The sequence below is a fragment of the Thamnophis sirtalis genome, unplaced genomic scaffold (genome assembly GCF_051295495.1).
Source record: "Thamnophis sirtalis isolate CommonGarterSnake01/CBP01778 unplaced genomic scaffold, rThaSir2_p1.2 scaffold_5, whole genome shotgun sequence".
NCBI classification, from domain to species: Eukaryota; Metazoa; Chordata; class Lepidosauria; order Squamata; family Natricidae; genus Thamnophis; species Thamnophis sirtalis.
Window position 1 is genome coordinate 58,247,005 of NW_028261385.1, and position 20,941 is coordinate 58,267,945.

The 20,941-nt window shown below is 35.3% G+C and overlaps 1 protein-coding gene across 2 annotated transcripts in view; it reads left to right on the top strand.

Moving 5' to 3' along the window:
• The window catches only part of SLC12A2 (solute carrier family 12 member 2), a 50,195-nt gene extending 29,669 nt beyond the window's left edge, over positions 1 to 20,526 (top strand). Inside the window, exons 15-28 of one of the 2 annotated variants that reach the window (XM_014062037.2) lie at positions 391 to 546; positions 1,699 to 1,798; positions 2,693 to 2,804; positions 4,257 to 4,397; positions 5,944 to 6,050; positions 7,601 to 7,680; positions 11,312 to 11,437; positions 12,421 to 12,465; positions 13,128 to 13,250; positions 13,354 to 13,465; positions 14,900 to 14,986; positions 16,449 to 16,584; positions 16,703 to 16,770; positions 18,023 to 20,526. In XM_014062037.2, coding sequence (XP_013917512.2) covers positions 391 to 546; positions 1,699 to 1,798; positions 2,693 to 2,804; positions 4,257 to 4,397; positions 5,944 to 6,050; positions 7,601 to 7,680; positions 11,312 to 11,437; positions 12,421 to 12,465; positions 13,128 to 13,250; positions 13,354 to 13,465; positions 14,900 to 14,986; positions 16,449 to 16,584; positions 16,703 to 16,770; positions 18,023 to 18,158 — 1,529 coding nt within the window. In that variant the 3' untranslated portion in view covers positions 18,159 to 20,526. Of the gene's footprint in view, positions 1 to 390; positions 547 to 1,698; positions 1,799 to 2,692; positions 2,805 to 4,256; positions 4,398 to 5,943; positions 6,051 to 7,600; positions 7,681 to 11,311; positions 11,438 to 12,417; positions 12,466 to 13,127; positions 13,251 to 13,353; positions 13,466 to 14,899; positions 14,987 to 16,448; positions 16,585 to 16,702; positions 16,771 to 18,022 lie in introns of both variants that reach the window. The other variant, XM_014062036.2, reaches the window with a different exon arrangement.
• The last annotated feature ends 415 nt before the right edge of the window (positions 20,527 to 20,941 follow it).

Here is a 20,941-nt window from a genome sequence, read left to right on the forward strand (position 1 = left end):
GGATTTTATATTGATCCTAGTGAGAGCATGGGGTCTTTTTAAAAATACTTTTCAACAACGCTAATTGTACATTCATTTTTAAAATAAACACCATCAGCAATAAAAATAATTTTCAGCTTAATCAGATTGTAATCACTTTTGCATTGCAAAAGTTTGGAGGGTGGGGAGAAGGCATAGTATTACTATACTATTTTCTTTCATTTTTGATATATTTAAGTACATTGTACATAGCAACTGCATATATGAATGCTTTTGTTTATACAACATATTAAATGTGGCAATTAAAGGATAAGTTTTATATATGTCATATAACATGATAATAGATATATAGACATGTATATGTATGTATGTATATGTATGTTTATTTAATTTTTATTTGTTTTTGAATAGGCTGGCGTCCTGCTTTTAAATACTACAACATGTGGGTATCTCTAGTTGGAGCAATTCTCTGCTGCATAGTCATGTTTGTCATTAACTGGTGGGCAGCACTCCTCACATATGTTATTGTTCTAGGACTCTACATTTATGTAACTTACAAGAAGCCAGGTGGGTACATCTTTTTTAGCCAGTTAGGTTTGCATGGTTTTCCCCTTTGCTGCTACTTCACTCCAAGTCTAATGTTAAGTTTAGGTGAAGTAAATTAAAATCAGGATTTGTCTGTATGGTAAAATTGAAACCTTCATTTTTTTCAGAGTAACAGTTTATAGAGGAAATCAGTAACAAGGGGAAATAAAGCACTACTTTTCAAATAATGTTTGAATAGTTCAAGCATTTTATTATATGTTTACACAGCAGTCCTATTTTGCAAGACTTTCTTAGCTAATATGCCTTCAGTGGCTTTTCTTTCAGACCAGACTCTCTTAAGCTCCTTCTCAGCAACATTCACAAAGCTTTGAAGAGAGGCAGTAAAGTTTTTCTTGATTACATCTGAGTTTTGGAATCAATTTATTTTTGGTATCTTTTTCCTTAGGTTTCTTCTTTCTTAAGTTTCTTTAGTCATAAATCTGAAATCTGATACGCTCCTTTGTGCCTTGAAAGTTCACTATTACTTCACAGTATAGCGTCTTGGCTTCTCAATCATTACTACTGTCCTCTGGGACTTTTTCCAAATAGGATTCTTATACCATTTTTTTGAGCTCAGATTTTCTCATCTCTTTCTGAAACTGTTTGTCCAGAAATGCCATTCTAATTCTTTTTACCAATTAATATTTTACTCTAATTTCTTATAGTTGTGTCATATAGTCATTAATGCATAGTCAAGATTCTAACACTCTTAGAAATTTAGCTAGAGCTTTTTTCTAATAAATATATTTATGGTAACTATTAATTATCCTTTATATTAAAATGTGAAGAATCACCATTTTATTTAGCTATAAAAATATAAAGGGACCCTTAAATTCAGAAAATTTGCATATCTGATTATTGTAGGAACTTGTCTGAAGACAACATTTTATACCTCCATAAGATACTGTATTTGATTATAAAAATACATTTTAGGATCAAGTAAATTGCTAGTGATACTGCCTAAGTGGTTTTTTTTTATGACATGCTAAGATAATTTATCTTAACTCTTGAGTCGTGTTGAGATGTGACTTCCCTGATAAGTAGAAGCATGAGTATAACATTCAGTTATGTTTTCTTGAAATTAAGATTGTTATAGGGCATTTTTGTTTTAACATTAAAAGTTATTTTTTGCAGATGTGAACTGGGGTTCCTCAACTCAAGCTTTGACTTACCTGAGTGCTTTGCAGCATGCTGTCCGCCTTACTGGTGTGGAAGACCATGTAAAAAATTTCAGGTAACTTGAAAAATAGTAATCTGTATATTGCTAGATTTGAAGCATAAGAACAGCAGTCTGGGGAGAAAAAATATATATTTTTGAAATCAAATGTTTGGAAAATTAGGGTCAGTTGACTTACACTGAATTGGAATGTTCAAAAGTATCGCTATTGGTATTGAATGGTTATAGAATTATTATAACCTTATTGATCTTGCATATCAGTGCCTGTTTACCATTTTCCTTTAGATCTTTTAAAGTGACTTGATTGGTGATATGGTAAATATGGTGTGAAATATGCATAGATTACAAAATTCATTTAATGTACTTCCCTATTGCTGATTTGGACTAAGCATTCCTCTGACAAAACATATAAGTGGTTCTAGCTTCACCGTGTGATATTGTTATGGATCTCAGAAGAGGAATTTTGAAACTTAGTGTTTTTTATTAATTACAATCTCCCAGAGATGGTAACACCAGGTTAAATATGCAAAGGCCAATATGCAGCAAAGATTCATAAGTCGGGTTTTTTTTTCCTGTGGGAAATTTGCTTACATGATAGCTTAACAATAACATCAAAATATTATTACACCCTTAGGTTGTATTTATCTTCTTTGTTTTGATATACTGCAACCTAGTCCCTGACCGATAGATTAGGTCAGAATCCATGTCTTTATTTTAGTAAATATATATGTAGACCATATTTTTCACTTGGACAACATTATTCAAGGCCAGTGTAAGCGAGTCTTGATATTACAAATGAATAACAAGTAGTGATTCCAGTCACATGAAAAACATGGTGCTAATTCCGAATTGTTTTCGTGTGCAGATTCTGCTTAATGGCAACATTTTAACAGCAGTTCAGATTGGATTGCAAAAATGTAAATGTTAACTGTTGTTTGCATCTAAAATTAGGCCACAATGCCTTGTCATGAGTGGTGCTCCAAACTCACGTCCAGCTTTGCTTCATCTGGTCCATGCCTTCACCAAAAACGTAGGATTGATGATCTGTGGTCATGTACATAGGGTAAGTCTCTAAATAATTGGCTATACTTCTCAAAAAAATATATTTCTGTCTCGTTGTAATTTTTCCCTTTCCCTCGTTTATCTAGAAGTCTAAGATAATGCAAATTGCATGAAATAGAAGAAATGAAATAAAAGAAAATAGTAATACTCTAGTTATGGTATCAACTAAATTTTTGTTTAATAGTTTTATCTTTTAAAACCGGTAGCACATCTTGATTCTTAATAATCATAAAGCAGGTAAAGGTGAAGAAAACTCTTCCTTTCAGATAATTGCTTTTTTATGTGACATAATTAACAGCGACTATTCAAAGATTACTATTGATACAAAGATCTTGCCAATCAGTATTACAAATAACATCCATAACTTGATACAAGTTTAAAATATTAGTTCAGGGTATAGGCTGAAATCAATTTTTATTAAGCTCCTTTGCTGCTGGAGGTTACAATTTAATAATGTGTCATGAAACATTAAAATCTTATTAAAGTTATGCACGTTGTCCATTCTTATATTATTTTTGTAAAACTAGTTATTGCTTGTATAGGGAGTAATGTTTGTCTTATGTAAGTTTTATAATGTTGTAATTGACTGAATAGAAGCATGCAGATAAGATGTTCTTGGAGAATGAGTTGTTTGCTAGCTACTGAGGAACATTTTGACCAGCCTTGTCTGTCTAATATTCAGATATCACGGTACACAGAAATACTTGAGATGCAGAAGGTTTTAGGTATGCAGTTTCTGCCGTTTCTCATACTCTGTGAAATGGGTAATATTGGTTATATAATATATAATATATTTTATATATATATGTTATATTTGTGCTGATAAATAAATAAAGGGAGACTAGTATAGATCTATTTCAAGCTATTTAGCTCTCATCAGCTTACCCTTACTGAGAATCAAGCCTGTGCTGTATTGCCTCTTAGGCAGATGTGTTAACCACTGAGCTACAGAGCTCGACTCCTTACCAGCGAGGCCAGGGTGAAAGGTATATATTTTAAAGTCACAACCCCTGGTATGCCCAAATATGGGAGGAAGGTCACTACTTCCATTCTCTGTCATTCGGCTTGTCTCTCTCTCTCTCTCTCTCTCTCACACACACACACACACACACACACACACACACACAATGTAATATAATATAATATAATATAATATATATAATCACTATGTATATATTACCCATTCATATAGGGTATGCAAGATTTCTAAATTGTTTTGAGAGTGGTTATCAGTAAAGGTTTTTTTTTTTAGTTTGGCTTTTGTGTTAAAAAAGAATACTAATTTATGGTTCATAGTTTCTTCAATTATGTTCTAAATAATTTGTTTAGGATTTTTTTTTAATCGAATCTAAGAGATATCATATCTTTTGATAGAACAGTACATGGTCCTCAAAGAGGAATGCACATTTAAATTTCTTCCAAAAATTTTGATCAGGGGTTATGTTTCTTTTAGGGTCCTCGCAGACAAGCCATGAAGGAATTGTCAGCTGACTTGGCCAGGTACCAACGGTGGCTTATTAAAAACAAAATGAAAGCATTTTATGCTCCAGTACATGCAGAAGACATGAGAGATGGTGCCCAGTACTTAATGCAAGTAGGTGGTCTTTCTAAAAGAGAGATTTCTCTTTTGCAATTATTTGTGTTCTTTATTATATTATTATACAAATTATTTTGTATATTTTGTGTTATAGTAACATACATCCTGATAGATGGGAAGGCTTTACAAGATCATTTACTAAATAATTTCTGTTTATAAATGATGTTATCTACACATGTTTTAGAACTACATTATAGGAAAAGTAATATCCAGAAAATAAAAATGGTGACAAATAGGTGAACACTGCTTTTCATACAGCAGAAAGTGAAGCTTGATTGTTTTTCATGTATTAGAAATTGACATTCTTTTGGTTTTGAGTATCAAAAAGCAGAGGAGGGAAAACTATTTTTTCTGCAGCTGGGTTTCATGCATTGTGAAGCTGGATTGCAATTCACTGCCTCTCACTTGCTGCAGACCATTCTAAAAATTAGTACATTTTAAAGAGTTCCTTCTTCTACTCTTCCATATTAATGAAAGGTACACGTATTCAAGAAATGTGTATTTAAATATTCTCTTCATTAGAAAGCAACGTGACAATAGATTTGAAGTAACTATAAAAGTTTATAGTAAAGCTATAAAATTCTGTGTGCTCTTATAAGAAGACAAAACCACTCTCCTGTTCCCTTTCAGAAAGAATTTCATCCATAATAGAATAAAAAATGCTAGGTCTCTACATAGATAATTCTGGGTTCCTTTACCTTTATAATTGTACCTCCTTTCTGACTTTCATTAGAAGAATCTAGAAGGTGGCTGATAGAAATCAGGAAACAACTGCAAAGTTTAAGTTTATAAGTTTATAAGTTTAATAGCATTTATATGCCGCCCAATATACTGCAAACCCTGCAGTATATTATTTTAGTAGGAAAATAGGTGCCGTTCTGAGAATCTCTTCATAGCCTATTCCAGCGATGGCTAACCTTTTGCCATCGCATGCCAAAAGCAGGGGAAGCATGGGGTCGTGCATGCCCACACCCATAATTCTATGCGTCCTCCCCTCGCGCTTGTGCGCGACACCTCCTGCACATGTGCACGTGACCCCCACCCTCCCTCTGCTTTTGGCATGCAATGGCGTGGTGGACCTGTTTTTCATCCTCTCAAAGGCTTTCTAGGAGCCTGGGGAGGACAAAAACAGCCTCTCCCGCCCCCGGCCCGTTTTCCTTCTTCTGGGTTGCCCGTAGGTTGCTGTTTTTCTCCCTCTGGAGGCTAATGATTCATTATATGTAGGGAGAAGGATTATGTATGTATTAATATAATTTTATAATATAATTTTATTCTAATGTTCTATTAAAAATGTAGGAAACGTTTTGAGACATTAAAATCACATGTTTGGGCTTAAATTTGCTTACAAGATTAGTTTTTACTTCATTCCTCATCTCGAGGCATTTAGAGGGCTTCAAAATTTCAGCTAGTGTTGTCAAATGATTCTCAGTAAAACATAGGACTAGGTAGGGTAGAAAAATTCCAGTGTTTTATCTAATCTGAATAAAGCAAAGTTTAAAGATAGACATACCATTCCAAAGTGCTGTATGTACTTTTTTTCTAGGCTTCAGGTCTAGGAAGAATGAGGCCAAATATTCTTGTTCTCGGATTTAAGAAGGATTGGCAGTCAGCTGATATGAATGATGTTGACATCTACATCAACTTATTTCAGTAAGTAGTAATTAAGATATTGTTCTTGTAACCGAATAGCTATACTTATCAAGTTTTCAGAATAATTATAAGCCACCTTTTTTTATCCACTCCTGTTGTGGATGTTCTGGGATTTCAATAAAACAGGGTCCTGGATTGCTGATGAACTGACAACATAACTTCAAATGAAAGAAAACACAGCTCCTTGAACTACCTACAGAGAGTTTTCAAGGGTGGTTATTGAGATAAACACCCTGAATGAACTAGATTGTCTGGATCCTTTTCTCTTGGGTTTCAGGACAGGATATGTAACTAAACGTATTGTTTTTATGGGTGATCCTAGTTAGAATAACATAGGAGAAATGATATTCAGTTGGTTTTCAGTATCATTTTTCTAGATCGCCTGTGAAGGTTGAGAGTGAGGACATCATATAAGTGATCCATCAGTGGAAGAGAGGTTAAGCTCTTCAGTGGGCTGCAAGGCACAACTATCCCACTTATATTTAGTATTTACATAAGCCATTGAGAACATTTATTCAATTGCATAAGATGAGGTATTAACAAAGTTCTTTTTTAATGTATGGAGATTGTTGGGGTCTGGATGAAAACAACCATATTTAAATTGAATCCCAGCATAGCAAGTGTGGCCGTGGGTTGAGAAATTAGCTAATTTCAATAGAATTTTGATCCTAGATTGCTCACTCTGCAATGCAAGCATACAATTGTGAGATCCTATCATCATTACAGCTCCTGCTGGAAAAGCAGAGTGGAGGACTTTCAGCACAGCACAGTCTTATGTGGGCTAGTCCTATACCAACAGGCTTTGTTATCTATTAGTCATGCTTTTGTTACTTTATACTTGGATTTTGCAATTAATTTTACACTGGCTTGCCTCTGAAGACTATTTAGAAGCTATAGGTGCTCCAGAATGCAGTAGATCAGATCAGTTTACTCAGATTAGATATCTATTACAAAAGCTGCATTGTTTGTCAGAAAGCATATTGGTATAATTCAAGTTAATTGTCATTATTTTTAAAGTGTTTATGGCTCAGGCCCCTCCAGTGAATTCCAAAGAGGACATTTGCTGCAGGTCACAATCCCTGGGCAGTATCTCTAGTAGGATTTCTGAAGGCAAGCTTCTTTGTGGCAGTTCCTTCGCTTGGGAATAATGTGCCTAGAGAGATGGGAGTGGTCATATCCTTGATATTGTTTTGCGATGTGAAAAAGACATTGGATTTGAGGATTGTGTGGAAGGATACATTGTTCCTGGAGAAGTGATGTATGATTATAAAACTGTGATTATGTACTGTGTTTTTTGCTTTTTTGTGTGATATTGACGTTACCCAGTTGTTCTAAGTCAAAGACTTAGATTTTGCCAATGGATAGCATTTGAACAAAAAGCTGAAGCTAGAAAGAACAGTATTTTAAGTAAGTTTTTTGTTTTATAGGATGACCAGTGGAGACATTTCCCATATGGTTTGATTGATCAAATTTGCTTGTCCTTTCACATTAATTGTACTAGTTAGCCAATTGTGACTGCTCACTGGTTTTCCCACTTTATTTTATTTCAGCGATGCTTTTGACTATCAGTATGGAGTGGTTGTCATCCGTCTGAGGGAAGGTTTGGACATATCTCATCTTCAGGGACAAGGTAATCCTTAATATGATTTGGGATTTTCATAGTATTACAATTATATCCTTGCTTTACAACAGTAACCACTCTTCTGATGTTCTCTTTACTGTAATAAGCTTCCTAGATACTATTGTAATGTCTGCATCAGACTCTTGAAAACCTCAGGGGAAAAACAAACCCAACTCCTTAGAACATTGTTATAGTAGCACTCTACTTAATCTTGTTCTCTTCCCATTATGAGCACTTGAGTTGAGTTCTATTTTATTCTCAAATGTTGTATCACCACCTCTGATGGTGGCTTCTTGGGAGTTTTGCCTTTTCTTTTAGCTAAAAATGATAAGGACAAGAAACACTTTAAAAAAAATCTTTCTTTCCATAATCACACAATTTTGACACTAGTGAGTTCATTATTTAATAGCCTGGAGCTACTATTTCTTGCTTTGCGTCGTCTTCAGCATTTTATTTCTATTGATTTCATTTCTGCTATCCATCACTGCTAGTTTGATAAACTTGGCTCCAAGAATTGAGATCATGAAATTACTGCTGAACACCCCCCCTCCCCCAATTATCTCTCAGGTTGAAAATGAAACGCCTCTGTCACAGTAGCCCCAGGTTCAAGCATGTAGATTATTGCATCTCCAGTGATCAAATATTTCATCAGACTTTGTTTACACAATATTGTTGAAATGATTTGCATCAAGATATGCATCAGTGGTGCTCCTCCCTTTTCCTCCCTGTTTTAGAATTGAGACCAATAGCAGCTGGAATATAATGTATGTGTTGTGGCCTCAAAATATGTACCACTCCTGCTTCTAGGAATATGTTGTTTCCCCTGTGCAGTTTTTCATTTTTCCTTCACTAGACTTCCTAAATACAAATTGTGCACTTCTCTAGTTTTGATAAGAAATTCCATCAATTGAACCCAAACTGCTTCATATGAATTGATGCTTCACTTAACTATATTTTGGATAATTTTTATTTTTTGAGAATCACAGTCATCAACTTAATTGTCTCAGCAGTAAAAACTTAAAGGACAACTTTTTCCGTAAAGTAGGCCATAATAGGTCATTCAGGGACATTGATCTGCACAACTGCAATGGGCCATACTTTGAATATGCTTTTTCTTCTGTGTTGTTGCAAACATTTTCAATATGTTCTTAGATCCTTTGGTCCTTTGTATCCTGGTCACTCTGTCACAGTTCAGGCAGCTGTGATTCTCAATCCTTTTGTTATTTCTAAAGAACTCATTGTGCTTTCCGGCTAGAGATAGTCTTCTGATGCAGAGTAAGGCTAATTGCATCATTTGGATCAGCATTTTCTTTGTCTGATAACCTGGTTCTTTTCCAGGAGATATTTTCAGTAAATTTAGGAAATTTCCTAGAAGCAGTATATAAACCTTCACTTGAAAAACCTATGGTTATTAATCGAATTCCTTGTTTAAGTCAAGTTATTTACATGCTTGATATCTATTACTGAGACGTTTTTCATTTTTTTAATTTAAAGTTCTATACTTTCTTTCATGAAAGTATATTTATTATTGTTTCTAGTGTTCCAGTCTCAGATTGCAATTCAGTCTCTTTCTCCTCAGGTCTGAAGTCTTTAAGGATTTTCTAATTGTCCTTCATTTTTTACATTTCTTTTGATTAGTTCTTGTTTAGCCACTACAGTTGGGACCAGCAACTTGGTTGTTATGAGAAATGGTCACTAAATGAAACACATCTGTGCTTAAGATTTCTTTCCCTTTCCTTTGTTTTACAAACCTGTAAAGATTGCAAGCACAAGGATTGGTCACATATTTTATTCTCATCACCCTCATAATTCTGGTTGCTAAATGAGGCAGTTGCTAAATGAGAACTACTTTATATTTCAGATTGATTACTATGATACAACCACCAGAAGCATGAACAGTTGTCCCAGGTTATAAACAGAGCTTTAGTGCTGACTATCCTTTCTTTATATGTTCAGAAGATTCCCATTCCGTTTTTATCTAACATAGTTTACAAGTTCTACTTAGTTAATTGCCTATACACCTTAGGACTTCTGTAGGCTAGGGGTCCCTAATTCCCGGTCTGGGGATTGGTTCCAGTCTATGGCCTGTTAAGAATGGGCCGTGCAAGTGAGCAAGGCTTTATCTGTACATGTGCAGGATCTAGGTAGCACACAAAGTCACGCCCAAACCCCAGTCCCTGGTGGCCAAAAGGTTAGGGCACCATTTTTTGGTAGGTCCAAAATCTTTTCTTTATTACACAAATTCTTGCCAAAATATTTGCCAGTTTAACACTTTCCCAGAGGGATCATAGGCTAAGTAGAATTGTTTTACCAGCTGGTTGCTAGAACATTTCCAACGGGGAGCTAAATAATATCTCTATAAGGGCTAATACAATTTAGATTGTCTTTAATCATGGAAAACCATTACTGAAACCCATAATACAGATCTCTGCAAAGTGATCAGTCTTGATCTTCAAGGGTCAATGAGATTATCCAATATGTAAAGTACTATTATTCAAAGAAGTATTTATTATATTATTTTCATAAATTTCTTGGGATCAATGAACAACCTGAACCTTGATGAAGAAGTTAATGAGGTGAAGAATTGGGGATACCTTATCTAATGCTGTAACATTATAACCATCTTTACATGTGTATATGCTCATAAATTGATGTTTCTGAAACCTTTGGTATTGGACCTGGGTACTTGAAAGACCGCCTGCTGCCAATTACCTCCCAAAGACGCATTAGATCACACAGGGCTGGCCTCCTCCGGGTTCCGTCTACCAGCCAATGCCATCTGGCTACCACCCGGGGGAGGGCCTTCTCTGTGGCAGCTCCGGCCCTTTGGAATGAACTCCCCGCAGAGATTCGGACCCTTACCTCTCTCCAGGCCTTCCGAAAAGCCGTTAAAACCTGGCTGTGTCGGCAGGCCTGGGGTTGATGAGTTCCCTTCCCCTCTCGATCTGTGTGGCTGTTGGCTATTTTTAAATGCTTGTATTTGTACTTTTATGTTTCCCTTTCCCCCTTGGGTTTGTTTGCCGCCCTGAGTCCCGCAAGGAATAGGGCGGCATATAAATAAAACGAAACCTAAACCTAAACCTTTGGAAAAAAATATTTTACATCCTTTCCTTTCTAGCTGGAACCATTTCCAGTGATAAGCTTACTAAATAACTATGTATTTAATATGTAGACACCATGAGGAATGATTATTTTCCTGTGATTATAACTCTTCACTTGCAGCACATTCACACAACCAATCTCCATTCTCTTGCACAAATAGCAATAGCACTTACACTTATATACCTCTTCACAGTGCTTTACAGCAGTCTTTTAGCGGTTTGCAGTCAGGAAATTGCCCCCAACAATCTGCGTCCTCATTTTACCCACCTCAGAAAGATAGAAGGCTGAGTCGATCTTGACTTAGAGTACTGCATTCTAACCATTGTGCCAGCATGGCTCTTGGCAAATGCTACCTTGGCAGTTATTACTGTGCATTCTGAATATGAACTTTGAAAATTTTTAGTTAAGAGATTCTAGTGGAACACCTATGTAGAATCCCTATGTGCAAAAGCTGAGATTCCTCCTAGAAAAATCATGGTTTAAAATAGCAACCTATCCTTGCATAAATATTAAGCTATATATATTTTAATGTTCACAGAAGAATTATTGTCATCCCAAGAGAAATCACCAGTAACCAAAGACATTATAGTAAATGTGGACTACAGCAAGAAGACTGATATGGTAACTTCTAAGCCTGTTAGTGAAAAAGGACCTATTCATAAAGGTAACTATGTATGTAGTATATGTATACTTCTTTTTTTTTAGGAACTCAAGGTAGCTTGTATAGTTCTTTTCACATAGGTGTATGTGTGCACACACACATACATACACACACATAATTATTATTATACCAACCCTACAATGTAGATTTGACTCCAAATAGTAACTGATGACAATGTCATAGTGCTGTGTTTATTTAAATCTAAGACTCCTTGTTGTATAATGGAATAATTGTTTAGATCTTTTATTGGCCAGATATCTGGGGAAGGGAATATGTTAATTCAAATCTTTTCCTTACTACATTTTGCTTCATATTGCAAAATTTGAAGCTGGTGAGAGTTTCAGAACCAGCAGTGTTCAGCTTTGTTGGTACACAGTGTGTTACTGAATCATATTCATTACAAATTAAATGAATAAATAAAGCTTTTGGTATATTGAGGCACTGCACCAAAGGGGCTGCTGATATGATTATGGCAAGCTTGTTGACTATAATGTGGATTAAACTTAATAGGTAAATATATTGGCTCTGCCAATTCTAAAATATGTATTACTTGTATAGTAACTTAGTCTATTTTACATACTTGCCCAGTGGTACAGCTGGTCTTGAGTTAAATGTGAGACTGATCATGGATTTTACTCATCTTATTTCCATCTTAAGCTAATGTGGAATTTTAAATTCTATTAATATTTTGTCCCTGGATAAAAATATTTTTGTGTATATATATATGTTTGTATGCATGTGTGTGTTCATATATCTAGTGCAAAGAGGAGGGATATAGTGGACATTTATTTCAGCTACTAACATGATTCTTTTTTTAAAAGTAGTGGTATAAAGAAAAGTTGTGAATATGCTAATTAATAACGATGGCATGTATTTATTCATATTCGTTTTTTACCATTGAATGGTAAAACTGAATGGTCCATTATCATTAATATTGCAAATAACCTTTTTTCATTTTTTGTTTACTTTTAAAACTTGTCCAGAAGAAGAAGAAGATGTCAAGACTACAACACAGCCACTTTTGAAAAAAGGCAGGCCATTTTCCATCTTTTTTTTGTTTAATCCATTTCCTCTTTCTGTCAGTGTCCATTTATTATTTCTTTCATATCTTATTTTGTATATGGTTTATCACAAGTAGAAGTTAATAATTCCGACTTCCTTGGAACTTGGGTGGATGTTTTGGCTAGGACAGTGTTAGCATTTTTTAAAAAATTTCAGTGTTTACCTAAATCACTTTTTATTGCTGTGCTAAAAATGTAAGGATACTATTAGCTGATAAAAGTGATGCTAATTATTTCAAGCCATGACCAATATCTACATCAGTGTTTCTCAAGATTTTGTAGCTTTAAACTGTGTGGACTTTAACTGCAAAGTCCACACAGCTTAAAGCTGCCAACAACAGAGAAATACAGATCTAGATAGCGGAGTAAAAAGTGGTTGACCATTCATTTACACTCCCACTCTTCTCAGCAGTCACCTGCACTGCATATTGGGAGCTTCAAAGCCATGCAATGTGATGAAACTAAAAAAAAAAAATCAAGTGTTATATTAGGTCCATAAATTTTAGAACATATCCTCTTTATCTGTTATTTTTTTCTATTCCTTGTAAACCAGCTTCTGCATTTGAATGGAGATGGCTGATCGGATATTTTGGACTTCATTTTCTTCCAAATGTCACTTCTCAATTTTACAGATCCTAAGGGCCCGTCTGTTCCTCTGAACTTGGCCGATCAAAAGCTGCTTGATGCAAGTTCCCAATTTCAGAAAAAACAAGGCAAAAATTACATTGATGTTTGGTGGCTCTTTGATGATGGGGGTAAGACTTTACAAAAAAAAATTACAAGAAAATTAGAAATGTTATCGTATTTCTTTTCCAGCATTTGCTCCACACTAATATTGGCTTTTCTTCTCCCCTCTAGGCTTAACACTTTTGATTCCATATCTTCTGACAACCAAGAAAAAATGGAAAGACTGCAAGATCAGGGTGTTCATTGGTGGAAAAATAAATAGAATCGACCATGACAGAAGAGCGTGAGTTTAATGAATTAACAAAGTTCCCTTTATAATATATACTCTATGTTTTGTTGATCATGTTCTAAGCACTTAAGCATTTATAAGGAATTGCTTATGAAATGAAAAGTGGGATGAAAAATTAAATGAATCTATTTTTACTTAATCATTAGATTTAGAACACACTAAAAAAATCTCATACAAAATATTTTACCCTACACATTTCATAGAATGTAAAAGTTGGAAGAAATAATTTAGTCTAATGTCTGTACAGTGCAGAAATCGATTATAGCTAGTCCTTGACACATGACTGGTTGCTTAGCAACTGTTCGAAATTACAGTGGACCTCCCCAGAGCAGCTTACAACCCAGATTCAAAGTTTTGATGGCTCACCCCAGTCACATGATCACATATTGGGCCCTTGACAACCATATTGCATTTATGGTTGTTTACAGTGTCATATAGTCATGTGACCATGTTTAATGACGGGTTTTGCCAGAAGCTGGCAGTTACTTGCAGTTTACAGCAAAAAGCAAATGCTCAGGGAAAAGGGCGGCCTATAAATCCTAATAAAATACTAAAATACTCATTGTGAACGGGATTTGCTGAAAGACCATGTTCGCTTAATGACCATGATGTTTGCTTTATAAACTCTGCATTTAATGACCACAAAAAAGGTTATACAATTGAATGGGAATCACATGATGACTCATTGAACAACCAGCACAACCATAATTCCGAGCTCAATTATAGTCATAAGTTGAGGACTGCCTATATTAATAATATCCTTACTGAGACCCCGGTTACTTGTCCCAGCTTCTGCCAACCTAGCAGTTCAAAAGCATGTAAAAATGCAAGTAGAAAAATAGGGACCACTTTGGTGGGAAGGTAACAGCGTTCCATGTCCCTTCAGCATTTAGTCATGCCGGCTATATGACCACAGAGACATCTTCTGACAGCGCTGAAATGGAGATGAGCACACACACCCCTCTAGAGTTGGGAATGACTAGCACATATGTGTGAGGGAAACCTTTACTTTTATGTTACAGAGGCCATTCTATTCAAATGCTTCCTCAGAAAGAGGATCCACAACTTTCAAGGCACTATACATTTCATTGTTGAATGTTCTATCAAGATTTTCTTCTTGATGTTTACCTGTGCCTTGTCATTTAAAGCCATTGCTGCTTCTGTCTTCAGAAATAATCTTATTGTTCAGTTCTGTTTCCTAGACGACAGCCTTTCAGAGACTTCTAAGTAATCATTATAGCTCCCCATCGCCTGCTCTTCGGGCTAGCTGTACACAGTGCCTCTTAGCCTTTCATAAATATGTTATTGTGGCTACTGTCCTCTGGAACCATTCCAGCTTATCAATATCCTTACATTACTGAGCTCAGAAGTGGATGCAGTATTCTAAATTCCTACTGTTAAGTATGGTCTCCTCCTTTTAACTTTCAGGATGGCAACATTGCTTAGCAAATTTCGGATAGACTTTTCAGATATCATGGTTCTTGGCGATATCAATACAAAACCAAAGAAAGAAAAGTAAGTTGCATACTGATTTCCAATATCAATTTCTATGTAATTTAATGAGATATTACATCAATATTTAGACTCTAATGTAAAATGATTATACAATGAGGCAGGGGTGAAATTCAGCAGGTTCTAACAGGTTCTGGAGAATCTGTAGCAGAAATTTCGAGTAGTTCAGAGACAGGCAAATATCACCTCTGGCTGACCCCAGAGTGGGGTGAGAATGGAGATTTTGCAATATCCTTCCCCTGCCACGCCCACCAAGCCACGCCCACAGAATCAGTAGTAAAAGAAATTGAATTTCACCCCCTCAATGAGGTTACATTTTTAAAAATAACTTAAAATAATTAGTAAAAAAAAAATTATAGATATTGGGTAAGAAATGGCTTTTACAGAACATGGACTGAATTTCTATAAAAACAGAATCATTAAGTGCCATATGAATGCCATGCTACTATTTAAATGGCATTTCCCTGTGATAATTTATTTAATTATAGTTTTAACAGCAGAATCTCAATAATGAAAATAACGTGTTAGTATGATTTTTTTAATTACCATATAATCATTTTCTCAAACTAAAATCTGAAAACAGATGGTAATATGGAAGACTACAGATAATTCTTGCTTAACAGCTATAACTAGGATCGGCAATTTCATCACTAAGTAACAGTCATTAACCAAAATATCACACGATCATGCCAAATTTACAATGCAGATGCATTGCAGTATTAAGCATATCACAATGGGTTGTTAATGTCACATGACCACAATTTATAATCTGCCCCTTGAGTTTTCATGTCGAAACCTGATTTTGAAGGGTGCAAATGGTAACATCAGGTTGCAAAGTGCCTGAATTGAGATTGTGTGACCATGTGGATGCTGCAACCGCCATTATTTCAAGAACCAATTCTTAATTTATTTCTTCAGCACTCTGATAAGTCCAAGCACACTATTATCTGCAATAATAAGCCTCTGCCCTCTAAAGTCTTAACCAGTGAATCTTGTCCAGATATAAAAAGGCAGAATTAAAGTTTCAGTGAAATGAAAATTCCAACTTTACAAGGTAATCAACAAGGCCCTACACTATCTGGGAAGACTTAGTTTTTAAATAGAGGTAAATTGCAAAGCAAATTTGTGGTGTCCTTAGTGCTCTCTCAACTTGGTTGTTTGCTCAGGGTCTGCACTGAAGATATTATCTAGTTGAGATAACAAAACATCCAAGCTCAGAGAAGATCAAGGATTCCATTGCTTAAACCCAAGCTACATTTATTCTCTTCTATTGGAAAAAGAAATTGCTAGGGACCAGGATACCTCTGTGCAGAGATATAGTAGCTGTTCAATTCCAGTTACTAAGCCTGCAGTTTTTAATGGCATGATATGGTATGTGACGTGGTAGTCGTATGCCTTACTGCTGACATTGTGGTTAAAACCTAGAATTGATATATTCCAACTCTTGTGATCAAATAACTTTCAGCATTGCAGCCTTTGAAGAAATGATTGAGCCATTCAGACTTCATGAAGATGATAAAGAGCAAGATGTTGCAGACAAAATGAAAGAAGATGAACCTTGGAGAATCACAGATAATGAAATTGAGCTATATAAAACCAAGGTATGTAGCATTCTTTCCCACATGTACAAATTTTTGAACTTTACATCAGTATTTCAAATTAATTTTAAAATGATTATTTGCCTTTCAGAAATCAGTAATGCTTTCATTTTTCTTACAGAGTTACCGTCAGATTAGATTAAATGAATTACTGAAAGAACATTCAAGCACAGCTAATCTAATTGTTATGTAAGTACTCATTTCTATAATTCTTGGCATCCTTTCCAGTAAATATTTGAAATAACAAATCACTCAAAAGTGTCTTTGTTTAATGCCCTTTCATTCAGTAAATATTAAAAGTTGCAACAGAGGTGGAAAAAAATGAAATTGTGATTAATCATTGAACTTACGATCATCATTGTACCCACATGGTAATTTAAGCCAGTTCACATTTATGACCAGTCTTTGTCTTTGCCTGCTTCACCCTCTCCGCTGGGTTTACCATCCTGGCCATGCGTGGAGGCACCGTGACTCCAGGACTTCTTGTGCTGTGACTCTAGGGATACTTGCACCCTTGTGCATCATCTCTCACTCTTGCCAGGCCTCACCGGCGACCTGTTCTCTTAGTCCATGGTCATGCTACCGTTTGTTGGCCATTCACATACCCTCCCCCAGTCCCACTGCAATTCGCCTCACCAGCCACTTGCACATCCCACCTACACCAGTTCCAGTTTAACCTTGATCATTCCTTGAATGAACTACTTTAGATGCTTTGTGAGATGACTCAGGCTGCACCTAGGACAAACATGATAACAAACTCATTGTGAGATGACCTCATTTTTGTAAAATGATGCCAATTATATGGTTGTTGCACTGGTTGTCAATAGCTTCTGGGATCAGTTCATTTCCTTGAAAGCCACTGTTGCAACAGGATACATGATCAGAGATTTTCTAGCTTGAGTCTGTCTTAGACATGTCTGCTGTGAGTCCCAACCCCCTTCTCATGAAGTTCCTATAGAACAGACTTCCTGTGGGAATTTTCATTTTTATACCTGTTGTCTTTGTTTTGCTTTCTTTTTTTTAAAAAGAACATAATTTGGGGGGTTTGAGGAAATTTATAAATATTGCTAATAAGCATTAAATAACTAAAATAACCTTGGATCAATGTAAACTTGACTGCATAAGAAGTGAGTGATAATGGAAAGAATACAGTATGGGGGTTTGCAGTAAATTACTTATTTAATTGGGTGAGTTCTGCTTGAATATAGGTTTTGCTACTAAAGAATTTGGGGATGATTAGTAGAAATAGTAAATCAAATAAAAATTTAAAAACTGCTTTCAGTAGAATTGTTTATCAATACTACTCAGTGAACAACATTGAGTAAAACCATTTCATGTCAAAAATATTTTGGATGTCAGATCAGTTTAAATTAGATTACATAATACAATTCTAATCCTGTGCATCTGTGAATAATTCCCCCCCCCCTCTGTTTTTTAATAGGAGTTTACCAGTTGCACGAAAAAGTGCAGTATCGAGTGCATTGTACATGGCCTGGATAGAAGCTCTTTCAAAAGACCTGCCACCCATTCTCCTTGTCCGTGGAAATCATCAAAGTGTTCTTACCTTCTATTCATAAACTCTCTTGTGCAAGATGCAACGGGGAAGAAATGGTACTTCAGTGCCTAGAGGAAAGGGACTGGAACGTTCGATTAAAATATTAACCTCATACAGAGGCAGAAAGTGATAACTTTCTCACTATTCCCCTGACTCAAAAGCACATAAGGAAAGTCACTATACTCCTAAAGTTGTGGAAGTTCCATTTTTTTTCTAATTCTTCTGTAATTTAATCTTGCTAAATGGGGGAGGATTCCTTAGTAAAGAATAAATAAACCGGTTTTTCTTTGCTACTTGAAAGGCAGCAATAAAAGTGTTTATTTTTGATCAATGAATGGGTTATAGATTTATAAAAACCTTTTAGCCTTGAGGTGCCTTCTGAAGTTAACCAAATTTCATCCATATATCGTTTTGTAAATTTATAAAGTCAGTCTGCCATTGGTTAAAACTTTAGATCAGACTTCCTTTAGTTTCTAGACTCTTCCATCTTACAATAATAAAGATGCTGCATTCTGGTCTTCCATGAAGGTATTAGTTTGGACTGTTGTATGTTTCTTACTGTTTGGAACAAGGGGTTGTGTGTCTGTGGTCTGTGTATGTGTCAGTTTAAGAGACTGGTTAGACCTAAGAGATAAGTGGGATGACTTGGCTATGATAATAAAGTCAAATTCATGCAGTTAGCATTGAGGACTTTGTAATGTTTAATTTTTACTACTGAAAGATGTACTTAATGGGGAACTACTGATGTTCTCCGATTCCATCCCGTCCTGTTTTCCCTGGGCTCCTATGACAGAAGATTAACCAAACAGATTTTATTGTGCAACTCCGTTGTCAAAGGGTGCTTTTGTCACAGGATGCCATCGGCGTTGGGACTGATACTGTGTGTGTTCTTTTGGGGGGCACCATATGGATAAAGAGTAGTTCTGTGGGACCATGTTTTGTCCAGGGCATCCAAGGGCAGTTTATTTAAAATCTGCTAAAACTCTTGCTAAACACTCAGGTTTGGTTCTCTTGAGCTTTTTAATTTGATAAGATGGTGTATTCCAGAACTGCCCATTTGTGTGCCCTCTGTTTATGGATGGGTATATATTTCAATTGCTTTATATTTTTTTATTCTATGAACTGCTTCCTGAAGAATCTCTTGAGGCTTTATCCAATAAATAGTAACAACGCTTATACCTGTTACCTGTAGATTGCCTAAAATATGTTTCAACTATTGGCTTTAATACAGAGCGCCATATTAGATCAAAGATCTATAATTTCAGAGTTTGTAAGTGAATACATAGCATATAAAAACACAGCTTTCTTGCTAAGTGAGATCAAAATCTGTGAACAAATAATTGTTTTGGAAGATCTGGTTATTGGGACAACAGGATTCTTGCATATTGTAATTACCTTCAGTAACCAACTGCTCTAATGCTGATTGTTTTTTTTTCCAGAAGTGCAATACATGTTGGCTGCCACATAGAGTAATTCATTGCCAGGATATATTTTTCAAAGGAAATTGGAAGTTTATAATAGTTTGTTGTTACTTTTTTAAAAAATCACATTGCAAATAGAGTATTGATTACTACCAGATTGGTTGATTGTTGCTGTGATGAGAGAGGATGTAAAATTACTCAGTGAGGCTGAATTTCCTTTCCTTTCCCTTGTTTTGTTAAGTGCAGACTTAGAATAGGATAGAAAACAATGTCACCCTCCAGAGGAAATGCACTTGGGCATGTAGTAGTTTGGCCCATTCAGGGCAGCCATTATTTGTGATGTGCAAAAGAAAGGAATTGCATTTCTGTCTGTGTGGTGGCTGAAATAATTATTTTAACATTTGGATCTATTAATGGTACCAAATGTAGTCTGTGACTTAAAAGTTCTTTATCCAATATTAGAAATTCCAAATGCCAAATCCTGATTATAACATTAAAGCTCTCCAGGTAATATATACTATTAACTTGTTAGCAAATTTACCCATTCCAGTTTCTATTTACTACACATTTAAATTTCTTTTGGATGCTTTTTAAGTTTCAATCAATAACTTGAAATAGTTTTCCATTGACACTCAGCAATATCATTTTTATAAATTTATTTTGTGAAATTTGGAAGTGTTTAGAAAATAGTTGAAGAAATTGATTATTTATTATTTTCATTATGTTTGTCTTTCCTTTTTACACAATTATTTTATATGCTACTTTGTTTATTTAAAAATGAACTACGGTCTTAATTTAAAGCTTGAGCTTTGATTGGTACTATCCACAGTCCAAAAATGTTATGTCATATTTTGATAATGTATTGTAACTGTTATCTACAGTTATGACTTTTCTAATGTTTTAACAACATGGAGTATTGCAGCTACTATACTGAAGAAGGATCACTGCAATAAATGGAAGTGAATTAAATACTTTTTGTCTAAATCATTTCATTTTTATTGATGTGCTTCCCTGCACTTCCCACATCCACCCAGTGGAGTTCTGACCATTTTCCTTCCATGTCATCTGTTTTGGTTATTGCAGGTTTAATATTTTAAGCACCATTGACACTCTTTCTGTCGTCTCCAGATAAGAGAACTTTGATCTATCATAGTTGGTCCACTTCCTTCTCTAGGGGAATCTGCCTAAACAGCTACTTGGTCCTAACTGTGTGCACACAAGCCCAATATGAATTACTTGGCAGAATCAGCCTAGCCCAAGCAGTCTTGCTTGTCAGAGATAAGAAAAAAAATGCACAGGTTTTTTGCCTATTTATTTGTGAATAAACTCATTCTTAAGTTTGAAACTTGTATGCTTAAGTTCAGAAACATCTAGTCCCATCCAA